Source organism: Salvelinus namaycush, chromosome 30, assembly GCF_016432855.1.
Source record: "Salvelinus namaycush isolate Seneca chromosome 30, SaNama_1.0, whole genome shotgun sequence".
Classification (NCBI taxonomy): Eukaryota; Metazoa; Chordata; class Actinopteri; order Salmoniformes; family Salmonidae; genus Salvelinus; species Salvelinus namaycush.
In genome coordinates, this window is record NC_052336.1 from 26,341,263 (window position 1) to 26,365,314 (window position 24,052).

Here is a 24,052-nt window from a genome sequence, read left to right on the forward strand (position 1 = left end):
TCCAAACACAATAATCTTAGAAGATGAAACTTTCTGTTTGGGAAATGGCCTAAGTACATCTTGGCAGGCCGCTCGAACACTGTGATCTGCACCGTCCTCCTCAGGAAGGAGGCGGGGGTCTTACAAGGAAAAAATCTGCAGAGGGCAAATTTCCACTCAGCTAAATCCTGCAGGCAAAACACAACAAATGAAAAACATGTCAGTGCCCTCTAAGCAACCAACCAACGCATACTCAAAAGCAGCCCACAATTATGTAACAGTGGCCTTCAGTATACAAACTCTCTCGTTATAGGGCCCTGGCTGGCTGCAACACAAATCAGATCATATGTAGGCAATGAAGTGGCCATAATTGTTCTCAATGTTACTGAGCAGCAGCAATGTTTCCAGAGACTGGGACATTGAACAAGAACATGGTGACTAATCAACATAACTGGTTTAGGCAGGCTTCTCATTAACATCTTATAGCTAATGATGTCTGGTAGAGCGTGAGCTATATAGTCAGCATTCAGGAATTATTCACTCAACACTATAATCCTGAGTGTGCCTACCCTAACATGTTCACCCCGCAAACATGGGAAAGAGCACCCTCTACTGAATGTAATCGGAATGAAATTACACAAATATCTCACTTTTTCATATCATGAACTACGCAGGGATTTATGTACTGCAACAAAATACAGAGCGTTTTTATTCATTAAGGGGGGAAAAAACAGCCGTAATCCCAAGACATCTTTATGGTGAGTTTCTGCTCCAAGTGTGGAGTCAGCAGAGTGCCTGCTCACCACAGAACACACACCGCATTTGGTGACTAACACCACTCCACACACACCTCTATAATCTGAACTGGGAGAGGAACCAAACCAACAATATATTACACAGCTTAGTGGATTCTTTTTTTTCATCTAGAGACACTTGTGTAATGTTGGGGTTATTCTACCAGTCAACAGGTACCGATTTTCTTTCAGTTTATATCACCATCAGGCCATATGAGGGCCAATGTCTTGGGAATTGTGCACAATAATGGTCAAATTAGAGTGGCAATTTTGCTTGTTCATCATGAAGCTCACATGATAGTCAGCTCATTTTAATTTTGACAGGCCCATGTGACCCCTACTGCTGGCAATGTAAATGACCATATCCAGACTGTTGCCCATCAGGACACAAGACATTGGAGTACAATAAGAGTTCCCTGGGGGATCTAATATACACCACATGTATTTACCTCAAAACTTCATTGTCTGTTTAGTGCAGGATATCTTTAGAGGAAATAATTCAAACCCCGGGACATTTCTTGAATGGTTTGAATTTGGCAGATTAAAAAAACATTTTTATTTTAATGTCCTAATAAGCGCAAGAATGTGTGAGCAAACAGTAAAAACAGCCAAGACACGAACATTGAAAAGTAAATCGGAAACAGTCCTTCAGTTTATCAGAACTTCCTTTTTCATTCAGCCACATCATAATAATATGTGGAAACGTACAGTACGAACAAAGTGTTCCATCTACCCAAACTTTCAGTTATCGCTGCTACTATGCTGCAACATTCCATTCATATATTTTAGAGGGGTTAAGTGCATGTCATTAAGGAGGAAAATAGCTTTCTACAGCTGAAACGTGGCAGTTGTCTGGGACATGGCATTGTAGACGAACGTGTTGTTGAAGGGAACAAACTGACGAGTGATGAGTTTGATGGCCTCTTGTGCAGCCGATCCTAAGGAAACACATTGAAAGCATATTGAAGATCGTACATTTGCACCAACTCCAAGAAAACAAAATGTTTACCCCTAACAGAATAGTATGAGGATCCTAGACCATAATAGGATCCAAGTACTGTAGAACTCACCTCCCAAAAAAGATGCCACTGTGTGTGGCTCAGCAGCACCATAGCGACAGCTGTTGAAGACCAAAGTAAAATGACATGTAGATTATTAAATCATGTTCCTCTCCTTGATTGATAACCTCATAGCCATTTTACAGTTAATGGAAATATTGCCGCAAAATTGCAAATATAAAACACAAAAACTGTAGTGAGGTTTTGCAGTGGGCTGTATGTCTCATATGAATTGTTAAAATGACCATTGTCTCTGCACAGAACAGCTGACTGGACACTATGCACAATACTTACAACTCGTGGATGTAGTCATCCTTCACACTGACGTTGAGGCTGTACTCCTGCAGAAGGCTGTTCACACACAGCTTCAACTTGCTAATGTCTTCTTCCACTTGGTAATTGTAGACACCTTCAAAGAGAGGAAAAACATGTTAACCTGCCCATCTCCAGATAGGTAACATGGCAGAACACCATTTTGTTCTGCTGTGTGCCAGGTTGTGTGTGACAAAACAGTTGTGCTGGAGGCAGAGCTATGCCAGCCTAGCCGTACCTGGGTAGCGGGAGTGCTGCTGATAGAAACGGTCCACAGAGCGCAACATAAGGTACAACACCATCTCGCCGTCTGCACTGTCCATGGAGCAGGCTGAGGAGAGAGAGCAGCATCTTAGAACACACATTATAAAAAGGGACTCAAAAGCGAAACAATAGGCCAAATCAAGGAGGGAGTCTGTACGGTGTTGGACTTACTGATCTCATCTTTATTGACCGTCTCCACGCTGTATTCTTCAGCCAGAGACCTGCAGCGCACCACCCTCAGGAAGGCAGCGTTCTTACCTGCAGACCGAAACACACAGCACAAGGGCTCAACCTACTGCACAGTGTTCCCTTTCATCATGGGTTCATCAAAGTGCAGCCACACTATTGTATGGCAAAGATGACGCTTTGAGTTATTGTTAAATGAGTTAGAGTATTCAATTTACATTCCTGCCATATTACACGTCCTGTTCACTTTATATTATGGTTGTGTGTGCGCTTGTCAGAATACTCACAGAATAGTTTGATGTCCTGCTCAGATATGCTCTCTGAGGGCTTTGGCAAGGGGAAAAAAGACAAAGAAATCAACCCAAATTTAGCTAGAAATATCAGAAATCAAACCTTATTTTACAATCTATCAAAAAGGTAATAAAATGTTGATACTAATGCAGCACTACTGCTACATAAGTACTACTGCAGGAGAGTTACTATGTGTTTTTGACATTGCATGAGATGAAATATCCCCGAGACTGCAGAATAAGGTCCACATACCTTTCCAACAGACTGCAGGAGAGACTCTACATGCTTAGACACGACAGAAGCATCTTGCATTGCCTTCTCTCTATAACTGAAAACATATGCCTGCATTAATGCCCAGGTCAGGACTATGATGATTATGCCAGCAAAAAGCATACCTTGTGGAAATAAGGTTAAGTCCCAGTCAATCGCAAACAGTGGGAATCACAGCATCATATGGTTTTGCACATACAATTGTACCATTTAACTATGGACATTGGTTTATTATGCAATGAATGTCCTCTCCATGATATGCCCCAACTCAAAAGCATTGAGCTGTGCTCGCTATTAACCCAAAGCAAAACATTGACTTGTTTTTATTTATTTTTTTATTAAAATCGGCGGCTGGCTACTTGCTATATACATGAATAATATAATCATCACTCCCTACACATTCTGGAGGTTGATGAACTTCTCTGAGTCCGCAATCATGTCTGGAATGGAGCCACGCACAGGTAGGTTTCCGCTGCCGTCGTTTTGCACAAAATCCCTCACTGCTCGCGCCATCACCCAGAAGGCTGGAGTCTGCGTATAGCACAGAAAGACAGAACAACAGTCAGTCACGTATTAAACGTACAAATAAATCCTTCACAGGATGCTTCAATTATGGCCTGGGTAGACGTGTCATATTTTGATTAACCTGTGATGTAATGTCATTGCATTGCTCTCCATTGAAGAGGTCGTCAACGCCGCTCGAAATCTACAGAGATGTGAGAGGAGTTAGCAAAGTTGACAGAGTAGCAACTTCCAGTGGTCTCATGCAACCAGCAGCACGGATTAACATAATACGGCTGAAAGGAGTGAGGAGGTTTAGGGGTGAGGTATGAGAAGAGCCACCTTGGTGGGGTTAAGGGCTGTGTTGACGTTCTTGATGGCCTCCTCAAAGTTCTCCTCATCCTCGGGAGTTCCCTTCTCATTCTTCAGGATTCCTAAAGAAACCAAGTATCATGAGAACACAAACCATTTACAGTCAGGCATAATCTGGATAAGATAGTGTCTGTAGACAACTAAAATGAGGTGAAAATGTAAATGACAAATTAAGTCAAGAAAAATCTATGTCAAGTGAAATACCTTGCCGAATAAGCTGTTTGAAGGCCTCCTTCTCTTTGTAGTTCTTCGGTAACTGAAAATTGTGCTAGAAAAAAATAATGTATTCTTTGTCAGCGCTCTTGTACATCATAGGGTGCTGTAGAATGTGCCTTTGATTGTTGGTCACAGAAGTATTACCTCACTGAACCACTTTTCTAGGTATTTGGCAACAATGATGATCCATGGTGTATGACCGTGATCCTGCAGAACACAAGAGCATAAGAAAATACATGAACCAGGGAGGACCAAATTACAACAGTGGCCTAAAGAAAACGGCCAACAAACATGGACGACAGCCCAAACACACCTTCTTCCCCATTCCCTCCAAGTCGTAGGATTGGATGTGGCTCTTGAGTTCTGCAAAAGGTTGGTCAAGCCTCAGGTCTTCCAAGGCATTGTCTGGATGAGACTCAATCACTAGAGGGAGTGATCGCAAACAACTTGTTTGAGTGTTTTCGATTAACTGCAAGAGAACACAGTGCTTGTCACCATTACTACAGATACAGCAATACACGCATGACTCACAAGGTGTACTATACCTGTGTGCTCCTTCACTACTAGCCTCATGTAACCGACAAGGCCATACGTTCTACACACCAGGAAAGGTACGTTTGCATTCCACAACACCGACCCCAGTCTCAAACAAGTGCTGTGAAAATAAAACCATACTTTACATGACGAGAACATTTTTTATACTTGATGTTACTTTGTAAGACTATCATAAATATCAAATAAAAATCTTTACATTGAAATGTATGTCGATAGATAAATGTGTAAAAATATGAGGATGAATCACACCTTTCTGGCAGCTGGACACCAATCACCAGGGTAAACCTGTGGAAGAATTCTGGGTCGTTGTCCAAGAGCTTGTCTGGGCTCTATAATGGAAAAATGAAAGACCAGATCACAATAAGACTAACAAACAAGACTTGTATCTGCTATAAGTGCTCTGCTTGTTATAGAACACTCAGCAATCAATACAATCCAAGTGCACTTTGTGGACAGTGAGACACATCAACAGCTACTGAACTGGTGCAGCGTTATGGTAAAGCTACACCTTGATCGGAATTAACACAGACCTAACTCTATACTCTGAGGATCCTGAAGTCAAATCTAGGCTTTTGTTTTTCTGACAATATGACAAAATCTGTGCCAGGGAAAGCTGTGACAGCCCTCTTCAGGGAGAACTGCTGAACTGCTCTTAGTTGAAAACAAACCTCCTCCACAAAGTTGCCAGATACATCAGTGTTCAGCTCCTGTAGCAGCTCTGTGGTAGCCTGGGCTCGATTCTGGAAAACCACACCATCCCAAATGACTTATGACATTATGCATGCAGGTAGAGCTTAGATATTGATAGAGTAGAATATCATTAGGTTAGAATCACTTACCCTTCCTATACTGTTGCTGCTAAGAAAAAAGCTGAGTAGAAAAGAAAAGTTAATTGAAGGTAAAGACAGTATATTGTATAAAACATTTTAAGATCAAAAGCGCTTCAATGAGGTGATAACACTAGGCCTATCACTTTCTTACTTATTTCCGACGTCTTCCCCGGAGACTTTGTGTCCATCGACAATAGTGAATGCTCCAATGCCTGATGAAGAGAGCAACTAGCTTAGGTAGGCTAACCTATCATGGCGCATTCTCTTAGAGCAGTGTTTTCCACTCCTGGTCATCGGTATTTTCTAGAATCAAATATTGAAATATTTACCTGGAAGCACAAGGTTCTTGAGTATTTCAGTCCCAGATGCTGTGGAATTGATCAGGCATACGTGTGCATTTTCAAGTTCTTCTTGACCATGGTCTCCCCACAATCTGAAATGGAGTACAGGCCATCATAACAACGGCATGTTGACAATCTCCAATGCCTTGTTATTTAGCTGTTATCTCATCTGGTATGGTAAATAGATGAGAACAAGGAAACCTTTTTGAGATTCAGTCAGTAAACGACACCAATTCTGGCTGGTGTTGTTTAAAGTAAATGACGAGGCTAGAAGCTAACTAGCAGATAGCTACCCACTGACTGTAGTAGTACAGCTAGCTAGTATATCAGTGAAGACTAGCTACAGTAGCTAGCTATTATAATTGTAAAGCATGATAGTTAGCTAATTAGCTGGCCGAGTTAACGTTAGCCCAAGAGAATAGACTATCAAGCATAAAGAGTTAACGTTACTGGGCTTGCTACGTTAGCTAACGTTAGCTGCAGTTTGTCAGTGGATATATATCTAACTCATGCAACGATATAAGTTTAACAAATAATTGTACAATTCGCACAGAATTTCTATCCTTACATACCTCAATTGTCTATCGTATTTCTGCTCTTTAGAAGCTTTAGTCGCTGCCATGGTCCGCTTGGAGAAGAATCCCACCAGTTAATTTGATAGCTCCATTCGCTGATTCGATAGAGAGACAAGTGGGTGAACGCAGTTGTAAATTCAAAGCTGCACTTTCGATTTAACTACAGTTGACCACCAGAGGGAGAAATAGAGAGCATTCAATCGATTCAAACTTGCGCAAAATGTTATTAATTATTTCTGCCACAGTTGCCACCACCCATTCAAACTAATCAAGGAATTTGATTTACAACAATTTTATAATATGGGTGCTGCTTCATCGTTTGTTGGCTGGTTTGGGAAAAACAATTATACCTTGACTTTGTTAATACATTTTGAATGACATGTTATAATAAGATGTGATGTGTTCTTTTAGATGCAACTTTTTAAAATCTTGGTTATATAATCATAATTATAAACCGGGTGGTTCGAGCCCTGAATGTTGATTGGCTGACAGCTGTGGTATATCAGCCATACCACGGGTATGACAAAACATCTACTTTCACTGCTCTAATTACGTTGGTTACCAGTTTATAATAGCGATAAGGAACCTCAGGAATTTGAGGTATATGGCCAATATACCACGGCTAAGGGCTGTATCCAGGCAATCCGCATTGTGTCGTGGGTCAAAAACAGCCCTTAGCCAGGTATATTGGTCATATACCACACCCCCTCGTGCCTTATTGCTTAAATATTAGGTATGCGTTTAAACTGGAAATGCAAAACAACACGATACCCAATGAAATATGTGCCATGCATTATCATTAAAACATGTTGTGAAACATGTTACTTCGTTAGTCCAGGGGAAAGTGTATCTTAATTGGCTGCTGTACTAGGTCTAATTATCATAAATAAGGGGGTCTTTCTTTAGATGTTTTGAAGTACAGTAACAGAAATCAAGCAGGGGAATTGAAAAGCGGGCGTGGCAAGGAAGGATCATTACGATTGCCATTCGTCGCCACCTGATCATCCTTCCCAACCTCAACTCCCAGACTTCATTAACAATGCTCACACTCCAGCACTTGTTCTTCGTCACGCCATTTATCCCATCAGTTCGTGCAGTCTGGGCTGTGAGGCGGAGTTAGTCAGCATATCGATAAGGTGAATCTAAGCGGAATCCTCGCAATGACAGGGCGTCACTGGGGATACGGAGAGGAGAACGGTAAGTAAACCTACCAACCTGGGAGAGCATCACTATGTCAGCTACTGTAGAACACACCGCATGTCAGCGCTGACCTTGTTTGGGGACGCTCGTGCGCTGCGAATGACAGGCATTCTGGCATTTGTCTCTGCAAGACTGAATGCATATTTGATTAAATACTTTTCTGATGGCAATAGGCTATAATCACATTCATGTTTTGAACTATGTCACCTCTGACATTATTATTATGAAGCGACAGGTGACAGATTGGCTGATTCAAAAATAAAATAAAAGTTTTTGTAAAATGGTGAATGACTGGATCTCCTTTCTTTACATTACATTCTGTCATGTCCAGCTCTGACCATCTTTGTTTCTAAGGTCCAGATGCATGGCACAAAAACTATCCCATCGCCCATGGCAATCGCCAGTCTCCCATAGACATAGTTCCTGAGGACACTGTATACGATGCCAGCCTGCCTCCCATATTCGTCTCCTACGACCACTGCAACTCAATCAACATCTGCAACAACGGCCACTCTGTGACCGTAGAGTTTGATGACACCGATGACAAAACAGGTAACGGCAACAGAGGGGAAGTTATCTCTATAGACCATATAGAATGCAAACAGAAATACAAGCAGTGGTGGAAAAAGTACCCAATTGTCATACTTGAGTAAAAGTAAAGATACCTTTTAATAGAAAATGACTCAAGTAAATGTCACCTAGTAATGTTCTACTTGAGTAGAAGTCTAAAAGTATTTGGTTTAAAATATACTTAAGTATCAAAAGGCATTTCAAATTCTTATATTAAGCAAAACTACAACACTCAAACATAACTTACAAACAAAGCATGTGCGTTTAGTGAGTCTGCCAGATCAGAGGCAGTAGGGCTGACCAGGGATGTTCTGTTGATAAGTGCGTAAATTGGAACATTTTCCTGTCCTGCTAAGCATTCAAAATGTAACGAGTACTTTTGGGTGTCAACTAAACTGTATGGAGTAAAAAGTACAATATTTTCTTAAGGAATGTAGTGAAGTAAAAGTAGTCAAAAATATAAATAGTAAAGTACAAACTACATAAGTAGTACTTTAATGTATTTTTACTTAAGTACTTTACACCACTGAATACAAGCAATATTGAGATATAGTATTGTTTCGGATTCGATCATCAACCTGAGTGTGAAAGTCAGCCAGCCCAGGAGGTATTTATCGCTGATGTATGTCATTGTGACAGGTGGGTGGTTGTTTCTGTACACCTCCATCACTCATGACTATGACATTAGCCAACACAACCACTGTATTGGTAAAGGGACATCATTATGTTATGGGTACTGTGTAGTAGTACCATCATGCTACAACCACCACCCTTCCATGCACATGTGACACTTATTTAGTGGATGCAATTCTACCTACGTGCAGTATGCAGATCAATCCTTTATTACAATGTCTAGCTTACACTTTGCATGGTCTTAGTCATTGTTGTTTAGGCTTCAAAGTTCACTGACAGCAGATTCCCCACCTTCGTCCAATCTGAGCAGTGTAGTAGATTGTGGAAGCCTAATGCCCTAAATGACACAGTTTTATTGCCAGGAAACTTCAAATGTTCAATATTATCCATTGGAAATATGTTTTGGATTTGCAGACTTCATCACAACCACCATCAAAATGTGGTTGATGGATAGACCACTTAAATTTGTATATCATTGAGGCCCCTCCTACTGGACTGTATGATTCAGTGAGATGTGTTTTTGTGGATATAGTGAAGCCAGTATTTAACTGTAGGGGTGTCTTTCTGCCAGACCAGACATCTGACCACATCAGGTAATCTTTATAGTTGCGTCATATCTGTTTTTAAACTGACAGTCCAAGGAAACAAAGTCCTTGACAAATAAAACATGAGAGCTGCTTTGCTTCTGTGGCATCAAAAGGTCATTGGAACCAAGGGTCTGAATAGAATGACAACCAAATAAGTTGGGGCTTGTATTTTGAAAAGTGGTAACTGAACGCCTACAACAAAAAGGTGTTCTACCTCAATTATCTCGTACCCCTGCACATCGACTTGGTACTGGTACCCTGTGTATATAGCCAAGTTATTGTAAACTCATTGTGTATTTTATTATTTTTCATTTTTTTTCTCTCTACATTGTTAGGAAAGGCCTGTAAGTAAGCATTTCGCTGTTAGTCTACACCAGTTGTTTACGAAGCATGAGACAAATACATTTAAAAAGGCCCTCCACAAAAGGAAAATACAAGCCATGACTGATTTTTTTCAGTCTTAACAAAAGTGTGGCTGTTTGGCTAAGGTGCAGATCACTATGAAAACAAATTCACAGAAACCAAACAAAGAAGTTCCATTCTGCATGACAGGGCCTTATTACTGATAGACTTCCCTATCCTTTCACCATCAGGGAAGGGGAAGTAGTACAGCTTCTTCACCTATGCATGCCGCAGTTGTCCCGTTTCCCTTTTGTGGTTGTGTCCTTTATCGTGTGTGTGCCTTTTTTGTACATGTGTGTGTAGAACTGCGGCACACAATGCCTAGTGTGTCATTAACTCAGGAAACGTATGAACATGCTCTAAAGCACACATTACCCAGGTGCCATTCTTATCCACCCAACCGTTTCATGCGGATGAATTATTAGACGCTTTAAAAAAGTCACGACCGGGCTGATGGAAACAGAAATGCAGGATCAATTTTATAAATGTCAACAGACAATTTGTCCGTTCGACATGGTGTGATCATTTTTTGGAGGTAAAATGTATTATGCGAGAAATGGCGGAAACGTCTTTGTGCAAATATTGATCTAATAACCATCATATCGAAGCAAACGTGGAGTCACGTGATAATATGTTGTGTGGTCCTCCCACAATGACTCAGGAAAGCATGCAGTTTGTTAGGCTACTGATAAAATAAGTTACGATGAACTTCACAGGGTGGTAAAGTGCACAGTGATGCGCTTGATTAGGGTTGCAAAGCTACCAAAGTTTACCGAAGTTACCGGAATCTTCAGTATTTTATTTATTTTTATTTAACCTTTGTTTAACTAAACAAGTCAGTTAAGAACAAATTCTTATTTATAATGACTGCCTACCAAAAGGCAGAAAGCCTCCTACGGGGACGGGGGCTGGAATTAAAAATAAAAACAAAAATATAGGTTTCTCTTTATGTAGTGTTCTCTCTTACCCTAAGACAACAACATGGCAGCAACACATGACAACGCAGCTTGGTAGCAACACAACATGGCAACACAACATGGCAGTAGCACAACATGGTAGCAGCACAAAACATGGCACAGACAACAGCACAAAGGGCAAGAATACAATTTTTGTAAATACCAGAAAATATAGGCCAATCTATTGTAAAACATTTTATATGAATATGTTTAAAAAAAATGTTTTATGTATAGTAATTCAAAATATATATCGGTCTCCATATTGTCCATTAATTTCTAGTAGATAAACGTATGGTTCAAGAGAAAATATACTAATTAATTAAAAAAAACATCTAATCAACAATACCATTGTTTTTTATGAACTCTGCAAGTCCAACAATTGACTTTTTTATAACTGCCACCAGTTTGACAAGAATTACATTGACAAGAAATACACACTGACATAGCCAAATAAATGAGTGATTTTCTTTTTATAAAGGATATTTCATGCTGAAACCCTCGTATTAAACACCAATGGTATTCACAAAGTTGATGGTTTATATTTAGGATCATGTTTTATTGCTCTGTCATTGTATGTTTTATTTGAAAATCTTAATTATATCACATGTAAAATATATGAAAAGGCCACACAGAGGGCCAGAGATAATTAGACACCTCAAAAAAAACAGAAGTACCTAAAAGGGCCACTAGATGTCTTGTGATAGATTACATCAAATCCTTGCAAGATTCACATTCTGGTAGTTTAATGGTAATATTACTTGCCTTTGCAACACTAAGCTTGATGCTCCTTTCCAATAAATATCGAGGGTCTTATTCTGGTGACATGATGATCGACTCTTGGCTGCCCTTGGACAAATAAAAATAATCTGTCTCTTATCCATAATAATCTCATGTAGGTAGACTGCCAGAACTGTGTCTGCCAGCTGTTGGCTAGAGCACACGTGACAAGACCAGAGTGGGCACATTTGCTATATAACGCAACAGTTTTTGTGACAAAACCATCAGTAGAGTTGAAAATGCGATGGAAACCCATTTAACTTGTATTTATTTTATTAGGTACATGGGAATTTCACTATAAAAGTTAGTTTAATGTGCACCATGTCATCACGCACACAATACGTCTGTTTGATGGAAACCCATCTCTGGTGGGAAAATGATTTCAGAAAATTAGCATAAAAATCTGTCACCAATTCGATGGAAGGAAACCTAGTTTGTGACATTCCGATCTCTGGCATTCTCTTCATCTGCCATCACAAAGATCTCGCTGTGTGTGTGTATATGGGTACACTGTGTGCACCTGTGTGTGCTTTGCATGGCTTGGCTCCAGTGGTATCAGACAGAATTTGTCACTTACTGCCCTGTCCTACACTGTCACTAACAGAGCCCAGCCCAGACAATGTCTATCCTGGGGCCCTTATCCCCAGCACCACCCCAATTAGACCAAATGGTTACAGGACAAATCCTAGGCATATCAGGACTCATGCTCAGAATACACTCTCATTTGTTTTATGTCAGGGAAAGTAAGGCCTTCATGAGGACATAGTTGTTGTAATACATTACCTGTTTAGCCAAATTTAGGAGGAGTAGTAAACAGTGTGGTTGCGGGGCAAGGTGCCTTATGTGTCTGTCAGAGTGTCATTGATCTGTATCAGCTTAGCGAGAGTGATTTAATGAGCAGTGGCAGGTGTAGCCAGGTTGAGTCGCTCTACCAGGCCTGGCATGTGGTGGTTCCTGCCTGCCTGTCTAGTGTGTTGTGCCAGGCATAGGAGCATAGAGGCATGGCAGTGGCTGGCTGGCTGACTCTCGTCCTCTGCCCTGACAGTAATCAGGGCAGGCCCCCTTGACAACGCCTACCGGCTGAAACAGTTCCACTTCCACTGGGGCGGGAAGGGCAGCCAAGGCTCAGAGCACACCGTCCGAGGGAAGACCTACGCTTCAGAGGTGAGCGTTTCTCCCTCCTAATCACCCAGACGGAGCCTAGGTAACCACATCTTCCCCGACATGCAGTGCATTCGGAAAGTATTCAGACCCCTTGACTTTTTCCACATTTTGTTACGTTGCAGCCGTATTCTAAAATAGATTAAATTGTTTTTTTACCTTCATCAATCTACACATAATTATCCATAGCAAAAACAAGTCTTGACATTAAAAGAAGGAAATATCAAATTACGTAAGTATTCAGACCCTTTACTCAGTACTTTGTTGAAGCACCTTTGGCAGCGATTACAGCCTCGAGTCTTCTTGGGTATGACGTTACAAGCTTGGCACACCTGTATTTGTATTTGAGTTTCTCCCATTCTTCTTTGCAGATCCTCTCAAGCTCTGTCAGGTTGGATGAGGAGCGTTGCTGCACAGCTATTTTCAGGTCTCTCCGGAGATGTTTGATCGGGTTCAAGTCCGGGCTCTGTCTGGGCCACTCAAGGACATTCAGAGACTTGTCCTGAAGCCACTCCTGCGTTGTCTTGGCTGTGTGTTTAGGGTCGTTGTCCTGTTGGAAGGTGAACCTTTGCCCCAGTCTGAGGTCCTGAGTGCTCTGGAGCAGGTTTTCATCAAGGATCCTTTTGTACTTTGCCCCATTCATCTTTCCCTCGATTCTTACTAGCCTCCCAGTCCCTGCTGCTGAAAAACATCCTCACAGCATGATGCTGCCACCCACGCTTCACCGTAGGGATTGGTGCCAGGTTTCCTCCAGACGTGACGCTTGGCATGATGTGAGAGTCCTTCAGGTGCCTTTTGGCAAACTACAAGCGGGCTGTCATGTGCCTTTTACTGAGGAGTGGCTTTCATCTGGCTGCAGAGATGGTTGTCCTTCTGGAAGGTTCTCCCATCTCCACAGAGGAACTCTGGAGCTCTGTTAGAATAACCATCAAGTTCTTGGTCACATCCTTGACCTGGCAAATCTGGTGCAGTCCATGAGGAGGAGATGCACTGCAGAACTTAATGCAGCTGGTGGCCACGCTAGATACTGACTGTTACTTTTGATTTTGACCCCCCCTTTGTTCAGGGACACATTATTCCATTTCTGTTAGTCACAGGTCTGTGGAACTTGTTCAGTTTATGTCTCAGTTGTTGAATCTTGTTATGTTCATACAAATATTTACACATGTTAAGTTTGCTGAAAATTAATGCAGTTGACAGTGAGAGGACGTTTATTTTTTTGCTGAGTTTAATTCTGTTTTTGATTTTTAATACATTTGCAAAAATGTGCTTTGTCGTTATGGGGTATTGTGTGTAGATTGATGAAGGGGGGGAAAATAATTTAATAGATTTTTAGAATAGGGCTGTAACGTAACAAAATGTTGAAAAAGTCAAGGTGTCTGAATCATTTCCGACTGCACTGTACATCTGCATCTATATTTACCAAGAAGTAGTTTTCCCTTCTCTGGTTCGGTTGACCTCTGTACTAGGCAACTGGTTTGTTTAGTACCTGAGACGAAGCTGTGTTTCCCTGAATGTGGGTGCTTGGCTCAGGCTTGTCCCTAACCCTGCTGCCCCTCCTCCCTGTTTCCTCCTGCAGCTTCATCTGGTGCACTGGAACGCAGACAAGTACAAGACATTTGGGGAGGCAGCGGCAGCCCCCGATGGACTGGCTGTCCTTGGCGTCTTTTTAGAGGTGAGAGGATCTCCCCCGGGGTACCCCACTTACCACTCCCCACATCAGCCAGCAGCTGTTTATCTGTCAGCCAGTAAATTGCTTTGGAATTTAATCTCTTTCTGCTTCACCAGGGCTGTTTAACAGGGATTAGACTGAAGATCAGCAATCACTGAAGGAACAATGTAGAACATTTTTATGATTTTATGTCTGAACAGAGAGGACGAAAACATTTTACTTGTGTTTGTGTTGAAAATTGTTCAGTCATACCAGTACCATGTGGAAAATATGTGGCGCATTTTTATAGACAATGTATTTACATAATACAAAGTATAAAATGTATGTGTTTATGAAATATCTTATTGATAACACATTGACGTATACACTGACCGTACAAAACACTAGGAACACCTGCTTTTCCCATGACACTGACCAGGTGAATCCAGGTGAAAGATATTGTCACTTGTTGAATCCACTTCAATCAGTGTAGATGAAGGGGAGGAGACAGGTTAAAGAGATTTTTAAGCCTTGAGAAAATTGAGATGTGAATTGTGTATGTGTGCGATTGACGGTGAAAGGCCGAGACAAAATATTTAAGTGTCTTTGAATGGGGTATGGCAGTGGGTACCAGGAGGCAAAAGGGGGTGCAACTCAATATTAGGAAGGTGTTCCTAATGTTTTGTACACTGAGTGTGCATACATTGCATGATGGTAAAAAAAAAAACTTTCAGTATATCATTGTGGCAATGTGTGTATGTGTAATCTACTGTAATATATTTAGAATGTTTATGGAAAGCATCATATCTGTTTGGGCTAATGTTTGAATGTTGAGCTAAAAAGGGAAGGTGTTTTGTTTACAGATCGGAGATGAACACAGAGGTTTACACAAGATAACAGATGCTTTATACATGGTGAAGTTTAAGGTAAGTCTGACATAATGCAAAAGAATGATTCACCTAACGAGTGACTCGAATGATTCAACAGGGCCTTTGATAAAAGACTCATCTGAAGTGTAGCATAATCCATATTTCTCATGCTCTTCTTTGTTCTATTTGCACCCAGGGAAGAGTTGCAGATTTCAAAGGTTTCAATCCCAAGTGCCTCCTACCTAACAGCCTACACTTCTGGACCTACCCGGGTTCACTGACCACGCCACCTCTTCACGAGAGTGTCACCTGGATCGTTCTGAAGGAGCCAATCATAGTCTCAGAGAAACAGGTGGGAGCCCTCGCCATCTGATAGGGGTGAATCAGTACTACCAATATGGAGATATCTCTGCTTATGGAAATCTGGGGTCTCCGCTTAGGGAAACCACAGTGAACCACTGCTTTTGTCATGATGTAAATTATGAACCATTTGAATGACAGGCATCTGGCCTGGCAGTGGGTGCTCTGCCCTTCCTCTGCCCTTCCTCCAAAAGCTCAAGAAAGAAAAAGGCACTGAGGGTTTTACACTGAATAATGTGGGAGTGTCTGTTGAAGTAATTATTCTGAAACACTGAAATTGACAAGTAAAAGTATGCCAAGGTTCACTTTGATGGCTCACTTGCAACACTATGGCTGCGTTGTGACAGCCCAATTGTGATATTTTCTCCACTAATTGGTCTTTTGACCAATCACATCAGATATTTTCAGATCAGCTCTGAAAAAGATCTGATTGCTCAAAATAACGATTAGTGATAAAAAAAAATTATCAGAATTGGGCTGCCTGTGTAAACGAACCCTATCTGTTTTACAATATACCAATTCATTCCTCTCCTCTTCATGGTTAATGATTTGAAACATCAATGTGAAGGCTTTATGACCACCAGTGACTGAGCTGGGACTGTCCTTGAGCCGTCTTTGATGTTACTGTGGCTTTCTCCAGACGGAGGGCTTTGATTGGAGGATGCCAGGGCAGTAGGCTCAGCCATGGCTTTGAGTGGATTACTGCATGTGTGGTTTGGATGCCATGCAGTCCCTCTGTGTGTGAGGGCCTGCTGTAATCCTAGTGGGAACCCTAGATTTGAGAGAACTCTTTGTGGATCCAGGTGTCACAAGTCACAGCTTAAGCTCCATTCAAACAGTGGGCATTACCCCGGAGCTCGTGACAGTCATGCACACACCGAGATTCTTTACTATGTAGCTGTGCAGTGCATATTCTCTGAATTACTGTAGGCTAGATTCTCACTTTGCAGGTGCTCATATAGCTTGAAAAAAGATTGAGACTATTATCTACTCTAATGGCGTAATTGGCTAATATACCATTTCATTCATTTTTAAATATTTACAATACACGTAGGAGTTCTAATTCATTCAAATCACATGTTTTTGTAGCTAAATGGCTAATTGAATACCCATTTATTAACCCAGAGAGATGAACTTGTCGTCTTTTTCCCCAGTTGTTTTATTTACATTAATCATGAAGGAAGTAGGCTATAGGCTTAGGGCAATAAGTGAATACTGTGTTAGGGATATGGAGCAGTAGACTGTTTCTTTGATGAAGTCGGGGTGCATGCCCAGCTCTGCTCAATTATACATTGGTGGAAAAAGTACCCAACCGTCATACTTGAGTAAAAGTAAAAATACCTTAATAGAAAATGACTCAAGTAAAAGTCACCCAGTAAAGTACTACTTGAGTAGAAGTCTAAAAGTATTTGGTTTTAAATACACTTAAGTATCAAAAGTAAATGTAATTGCTAAAATATACTTAAGTATCAAAAGCAAAAGTATAAATCATTTCAAATTCCTTATTAAGCAAACCAGATGGCATCGTTTTTTAAATGTATGGAAAGCCAGGGGCACACTCCAACATTGACATCATTTGCAAGCGAAGCATGCATGCTTAGTGAGTCCGCCAGATCAGAGGCCGTATGGATGACCAGGGATGTTCTGTTGATAAGTTTGTGCATTTGTGCTTTTGGGTGTCAAGGAAAATGTAAAAAATATAAATACTAAAGTACAGATACCCCAAAAAAACAACTTAAGTAAAAATACTTTAAAGTACTACTTAATACTTTACGCCACTGCCATTATAACAGGCTGTTTACCAGGGAGGTGACTGCATGCCTTCCAGGTCCCCTCCTGGGCTGGCCCTGTTTTGTGTTCTCAGCTTTTTTTCAATGGCACTGGGAAACGTAATTAAAGTCAGCTTTGGCCCATCGGCATGCGGTCTGCATACCTCTGTTCCTGGCCTGGCTGACTGGGCTGGGCCTGGGAGCATGGGCCTGCTCCCTCGCCCTTAGTGTAGGACTCCGGGGCACAATCCTTTGATCCCTGGGAGCTGATTAACATGATGGATGGAAACGTTTTGGCCTTTTTTAATTGTGAAATTCTTTGGGGATACTCAGCAGGGAAAAGCCCTTCTTACGTAAGAGGCTATTATGATGTTTTTCCTCCCTCAGACACTGCAGGCAGGGGCTATAAGGTGTTTCTGTCTGTCTCCAAACATCTCTCCACAGATGGGAAAGTTCAGGATGCTGCTCTTCAGCGGAGAGGAGGAAGAGAGCAGGAAATGCATGGAGAACAACTTCCGACCCCCTCAACCCCTGAAAGGCAGGAAGGTGCTAGCATCCTTTGACTAACGTGACTGCAAATAACCTCCAGGTGGCATAGACTACATGTGGTCTATTATATGCCAGAGTGAATGTCTGAATAGCGTTTATTCTCAACTTTGAATATCCTGGTCTGAGTTTTTTACTACTGCTGATGAACATAGAACAAGGGGTGTGAAACATCACATCTCCCTCGACTGGTCAATTGTTTTCAACCGCACTTTAATTGAATGTCAGAAGCGGATATCAACGTTTGAATCAGTCTTTATGACTACTATGCACCCTCTGCACAGCTCTATATTTTTTAAACATAGTAGTGATCTGTGACATTTTTATGAAGTGAAAGATATTGCTCACATAGCCATCCAGACATTGCCTTGACAGAACAGCGTAATGTATGTAACTCTGTAGCGAATAATTGATCTGATTGAATTTTGTTTGAAGATGTACAACGTGGCCTCAAATGGGTGTAGTGAAAAGCGTTTAACAGTCCCCCTCCACACACACTGTCCACCCAGTGGATTGTTGTTGTTGAGGCTGCTAGTGTTTCTATGCAAGGTGCTATATATTCTTCCCAAGGGTTTAGCCACACCATTGGAAGATGACGCCAGTGCTCTGTAACATGTCGTCTGAATCCTGGTGGTAACCTATGTTGATCCATATTTAGCTTGGCTTTTGCAACTGGATCCACCTCGTCCTAGTTGCCATAGATCCTTTAACACAACACTCACAAATGTGGGTGGAATTGGAGTAGCGAGCGGCTGCCAAATCTCAATTGCTCAACTGTAAATGAAGAGTTTACGCCGTACTTTCCCCGTGCCCTGACAGCCCAGTGATTGAGGGAATGGCACTAGGGCACTCTCTCAGCTGTACATCAGCTTTAAAGATGCCAAGTATACGCTGAATAGGGTATTGAGCTCATATTGGGTTAAAATAGTTCCACTTTCGAGAAATGAAGGAGAGGGTGTACACATACAGTAAATTCTGTATGTCAATGAGACACTTCTGTAATGGGTTTATGTCCATGTCTTTGTGCTGCTCATTTCTCCTGTGCCACAGAACAGCCTCCTCCCTACAGTCTGTTCCTACACTACTGTACGGTGTGTTCCAAGCAGGGTGATTTTTCAATTCTTTTACGATAATGGAAGGTCTCAGTAAGTTAGGGTCATAATAATTAATAGAGCCCCAGGGTAGTGGCAGTTGTAAGAGAAATTGCTCCTCTGTCCTCTTGGTGTGTTTGAGTTATGGTAGTTTTAAGTAATGCTGTTCAATAGATAGAGGTGGACTTTACCAATATGGACAAACTGGTAGGGGGACACGCTCTGCCTTGTCCTACCCATGGGAATTAAGGCTTGGAACTGGCACTTGAGTTATCTATTTCAAACAATTGATATTATACAATATGAGAAGCGTTATTTATGAAATATTTACAATGTGAATCATTTTGCATGAACTGGTAACTATTTAATTGACTTATTGTTTTTTTGTGTGAATTGTAGCTCTTAAAAATATTAGATTGATTCAGTACTGTTGTTGTTTCAGAAACAAAAGATGTGATGAAAGAATGTATCAAACTTTTCGTTACCATTTAAAAGGCTTGTGTGGAATATACAGATGAACTTAAATAGTATGTATTGTTTTATGACTAGTTCAAGTGTGGGTCCCAGAATTAGTTGTCACTGCTGCCACCATGTGGTCTAACAGAGAGCTGAGAAGTAAGCGTTTGGAAAAAGTTCCCATTGAGCCCCAAGCAAGTACAAAATGCATTACAGTGGATAACTATTAAACACCAACATGTATGGTTTTTGCTGTCCGTTCATGACTCAGCGGAAACATGTTAGTCAGTCCACTGAAATCAGTAAACACAACAGTATACATGATCACTGATTTTCTTGACAGCCATTGATTTATGAGGAATTTCAGTATGGAATGAACCTTGAACCTGGTACAAATGTATGTCAACGTGTTCAGAGATAAAGCTTCTCAAGACTCTCAATGTTTAAACTCGGCCTCACTAATCAGAAGCTGTGCGGATACGTAAATGTAATCAGTGCGCCCCTCAGCCCAGAGGTGAGAGAACAGAGACACCGGTCAGTGATTGACGTGCTTGTTCACTGATATATCAAATCAAACTTTATTAGTCACATGCGCCGAATACAACAGGTGTAGACCTTACAGGGGAAATGCTTACTTACAAGCCCTTAACCAACAGGGCAGTTCAAGAAATACTTAAGAAAATATTTACCAAAAAAACTAAAGTAACAAAATAACGAGGCTATATACAGAGGGTACCGGTACCGAGTCATTGTGCGGGGGTACAGGTTAGTCGAGGTAATTTGTACCTGTAGCTAGGGGTAAAGTGACTATGCATAGATAATAAACAGCGAGTAGCAGCAGTGTAAAAACAAATATGGGGGGGGGTGTCAATGTAAATAGTCCAATAGTCCATTGTTCAGCAGTCTTATGGCTTTGGGGTAGAAGCTGTTAAGGAGTCTTTTGGTCCTTGTCTTGGCGCTCCGGTACTGCTTGCCGTGCGGTAGCAGTGAGAAATGTCTATGACTTGGGTGACTGGAGTCTTTCCTCTGACCCCGCCTAGTATATAGGTCCTGGATGGCAGGAAGCTTGGCCCCATGCACTGAGCCATAAGCACCACCCTCTGTAGCGCCTTATGGTCAGATGCTAAGCAGTTGCCATACCAGGCGGTGATGCAAAGCACACAGTTGTGATTTCTTGCGTAGCTCCAGGCTGGTAGAGCCGTCTGGCCAAGAGCTTGCTCCTGAGTGATTGTGCTGTGTGAGGGATATTCAAAACACTCAGGCCCTCCATTTAGTAATCACCCCAAGGCTCATTTCATCTCTCCCAGACACCTGCTAATGAACGTACTGAGAGGACTCTTTTAGCTGTTTGCCTTGAGCCAGGCTGTCACTCTGCCACCTTCATTTCCATAACCAGCGTTGCACAACAACCACGGACCACTACTTCAGATGCACCAGGCTCAAGGCAGGACAGGGGATTTAACACACCATAACAACACCACCTTACTGCAGACAGAAACAGGCTGTCTTAGGCCTCCCTGCATTGCAGTGCTAGAGGCGTCCCTACAGACCCGGGTTCGATCTCGGGCTGTATCACAACCAGCCGTGATCGGGAGTCCCATAGGGCGGCACACAATTGGCCCAGTGTCGTCCGGGTTAGGGGAGGGTTTCGCTGGGAGGGCTTTACTTGGCTCATTGCACTCTAGCAACTCCTTGTGGTGGGCTAGGCGCCTGCAGGCTGACCTCTGTCGTCCAGGTGAACGTTGTTTCCTCTGACACATTGGTGCGGCTGGCTTCCAGGTTAAGCGGGCGGGTGTTAAGCAGCACGGTTTGGCGGGTCAGATTTCAGAGGACGCATAACTCGACCTTCGCCTCCCGAGCCTGTTGGGGAGTTGCAGCGACAAGATAAAAATAGATGTATATTTGCTGGGGAAAGAAGTGTCCATGTACCTTTTTTAAAAGGCATCTGCAACGGTCTGTGTGGATTGCAGGGGTGCACTGATAATGATCATGGTGCAGGGTGCCTCTTGCATCTATCTGTCCTGTTACTACGTTATGACACTGGTGACACCTCTAGACTCCCGACTTACATCCAGTTACCAGTAGAAACTGCAATGGGAACCTAATCTCTGGAATCCCAGATTTAGGGCAACCACACTAGTATGCTGAAACATCGGTGACATTGTGGCAATCCGTGGAACCCAGCAGCCTACCACTACATCTGTATTCAACTTTAAAGATGTCCACAAGGTAGCAGCATTTACCATCACATACAACAGGAGTGCTCCAACAAGACTTTGAGACTGATTCAATTTGAAGAGCCTGTGATGCCATGTAGAGTTTTATACTAAGAGACCATATTTAACCTCAGGTTTCACTGCATCATGAACATGTTTTATACCCCCAGTGTTGAAAACTGTGACAACTGTCTGAAATAAAAAATGGACCACAAATAAACTGTAATAAACTTCTTCACAATCTGCATTGCTTGCTGTTTGGGGTTTTATGCTGGGTTTCTGTACAGCACTTTGAGACATCGGCTGACGTAAAAAGGGCTTTATAAATACATTTGATTGATGGATAGTATGTAGTCTATTGCTAGAACTGACATGCTTTAGTACACTATTTCCTGTAGGGGTTATTACTTGACCAACGTCAAACTATTTGGTAGTGGTAGTACTTCTCTAAATAGACATGTCTTTGTCTGAGTAGGCTATATTGGATTCATTTCACAAAAAGAATGGCCGGACAGTCATTTTGTTGATTTGAAGAATTCTAATACTGTCCAGTGTTTCTTAACTGGTCTCACTTGTCACCTGAGCAGTAACATCTATGGAAATATTTTGTTTGCAGCTACCTGAATAATGAATGAAACCGGGTGCGTAGTGTATATTTAACATATCTTTTGACATAACCCTCCAAAGATGGCATCCAATGAGCTTCCTTAAGCCTGAGGATACCTGAGCAAGCGGCTCATTGATGAGCGCAATCAATGTGCCGTGTAATTGAAACTGCATTTTAGTCTTCCAAAATAGATCCTGTCAGATATATTTTTGGCATCAGGATGTCTGTTATTCCTACTGATGATTCTCTGACACGGCAGTATCTGACCAGCCTTACTAGATAGATTTTTGGGGTTCATATTTCTATCTGTAGGACAATACAGATTTTTTGTGTTTGAGCACACTGCCAGGTTGTCTTTTTATTGACCATTTAGATTAAGTTACTTGTGTGGTACCACTGTAATTATATAGTAACATCATTGATGTTTTATATAGTTCTTTGGTCATTGCTTTGATTGCATAGTAATGTAGTTTAGCAGTTTAGCTAACCCTTTTCCTTCATTGGACTAATGTCGTTTCATTTTTGTTTGTTTGTACAAGGGCACTGTCTTATCTCAGATGTCTTTATTCATACAGCCCTTACAGTGAGTACTACACAGACTACATTTGTTTGTTTTATCTGATTTAATTCTCAAATGACATCAGCAAAGTGGAAAAGGGTTCTAAATCACATTTTGTTACTCAATGTCAGGCCTGGGAGACTGTTATAGACAATAATAGGCACTAACTTTATCGCTTCTTCATCAGTTGACATGCTGCAGTTACCATGGCTACAAACAACACAACACAAGCCCCGTCTTGTATCTCCCCCACTTGCCTCTGAACAAGTGATCTATCGCTGTCACGCGCCAGAAAAGAAAGGATGCCGTCCCAAAATATCTCACGCCTGCCTCCCAAAATACTTGGGAACGCTGCATCGACGCCTCCTAAAATACATGTGTTTTACTGTATGTGTTGGTATCTATATTTAGCGGTGTGTAGGCGTCGATGTGTGGTGTTCAGTGTAGGGTTCCTATAGAAGTGCAGCTCCACTGACTCCATGGCAGACCAGGGTCTCTCATATCATAACCTTGAGCCGGCACTGTGGCTCAGCCACCACAGCTCGATCACCACTAGGACATCCTAATGGGACACTGCAGTCAGGTGATCACACTATCACAATACCCTTTACGCACAAAGTAGTGTAAAGCACATGGTGGGTACACTCTTCACACAACCTACACTGAACGTCATGGACTGTAATACCGGCCCTGGCAGCAGACAAAGAACTCACAGGAAGATTTATGGAATATTGTTCTCCCCCAAAAAATATCTTAATTGGAAAATGGTCTAATACACAACAATCATTTGTGTCTGTGTGTCTGTGTGTCCCTGACCCATCATGGATAGATTGGCAAAATGGAGCACATGCACTTTACCTTGGTCTCTATGGTTCATTCACCTACCCATCATGTGACACCACTGGTGTGAGGTCACAAACGGCTTATGCAGGCTGGCAAAAACTACACAGACACCCTTCAGGGAACCACCGGAAACAGGGAGACGGAGTGACCTCAAATGTACACTGATTCAGTGCACGGGGATCTGATTTGCTTCCATAGTGTTGCTACAACAGTGCTGGTAACAGAACATGAGTAGCCTACTCCTCATTGTCCACG

The 24,052-nt window shown here is 41.9% G+C and overlaps 2 protein-coding genes across 2 annotated transcripts; one reads left to right on the forward strand and one right to left on the reverse strand.

Annotated features, from left to right (window-relative positions):
* Nucleotides 1-1,314: 1,314 nt before the first annotated feature.
* On the reverse strand, nt 1,315-6,673 carry LOC120025113 (NEDD8-activating enzyme E1 regulatory subunit). The gene is made up of 20 exons (XM_038969549.1): nt 6,542-6,673; nt 5,958-6,061; nt 5,780-5,840; nt 5,638-5,668; nt 5,467-5,538; nt 5,048-5,127; nt 4,789-4,898; nt 4,557-4,666; nt 4,388-4,450; nt 4,232-4,295; nt 3,998-4,089; nt 3,801-3,860; nt 3,552-3,685; nt 3,137-3,212; nt 2,881-2,920; nt 2,579-2,665; nt 2,382-2,474; nt 2,126-2,240; nt 1,844-1,893; nt 1,315-1,711 (listed from the first exon to the last, which is right to left on the reverse strand). The coding sequence occupies exons 1-20, from the start codon at nt 6,589-6,591 to the stop codon at nt 1,602-1,604; spliced, it is 1,602 nt and encodes a 533-aa protein (XP_038825477.1). The 5' UTR covers nt 6,592-6,673; the 3' UTR covers nt 1,315-1,601.
* Nucleotides 6,674-7,704: 1,031 nt separating this feature from the next.
* LOC120025075 (carbonic anhydrase 7-like) lies at nt 7,705-18,046 on the forward strand. The gene is made up of 7 exons (XM_038969511.1): nt 7,705-7,741; nt 8,099-8,296; nt 12,715-12,833; nt 14,410-14,505; nt 15,345-15,407; nt 15,547-15,702; nt 17,924-18,046. The coding sequence occupies exons 1-7, from the start codon at nt 7,705-7,707 to the stop codon at nt 18,044-18,046; spliced, it is 792 nt and encodes a 263-aa protein (XP_038825439.1).
* The last annotated feature ends 6,006 nt before the right edge of the window (nt 18,047-24,052 follow it).

Coding starts and splice junctions, on each gene's coding strand:
- LOC120025113 (XM_038969549.1), bottom strand. CDS start 6,591: ATGGCAGCGACTAAAGCTTCTAAAGAGCAGAAATACGATAGACAATTG. Junction 4,899..5,047: donor GGTGTCCAGCTGCCAGAAAG/GTGTGATTCATC, acceptor TTATTTTCACAG/CACTTGTTTGAGACTGGGGT. Junction 4,296..4,387: donor TAGAAAAGTGGTTCAGTGAG/GTAATACTTCTG, acceptor ATTTTTTTCTAG/CACAATTTTCAGTTACCGAA.
- LOC120025075 (XM_038969511.1), top strand. CDS start 7,705: ATGACAGGGCGTCACTGGGGATACGGAGAGGAGAACG. Junction 12,834..14,409: donor GGAAGACCTACGCTTCAGAG/GTGAGCGTTTCT, acceptor TTCCTCCTGCAG/CTTCATCTGGTGCACTGGAA. Junction 15,703..17,923: donor TCATAGTCTCAGAGAAACAG/GTGGGAGCCCTC, acceptor ATCTCTCCACAG/ATGGGAAAGTTCAGGATGCT.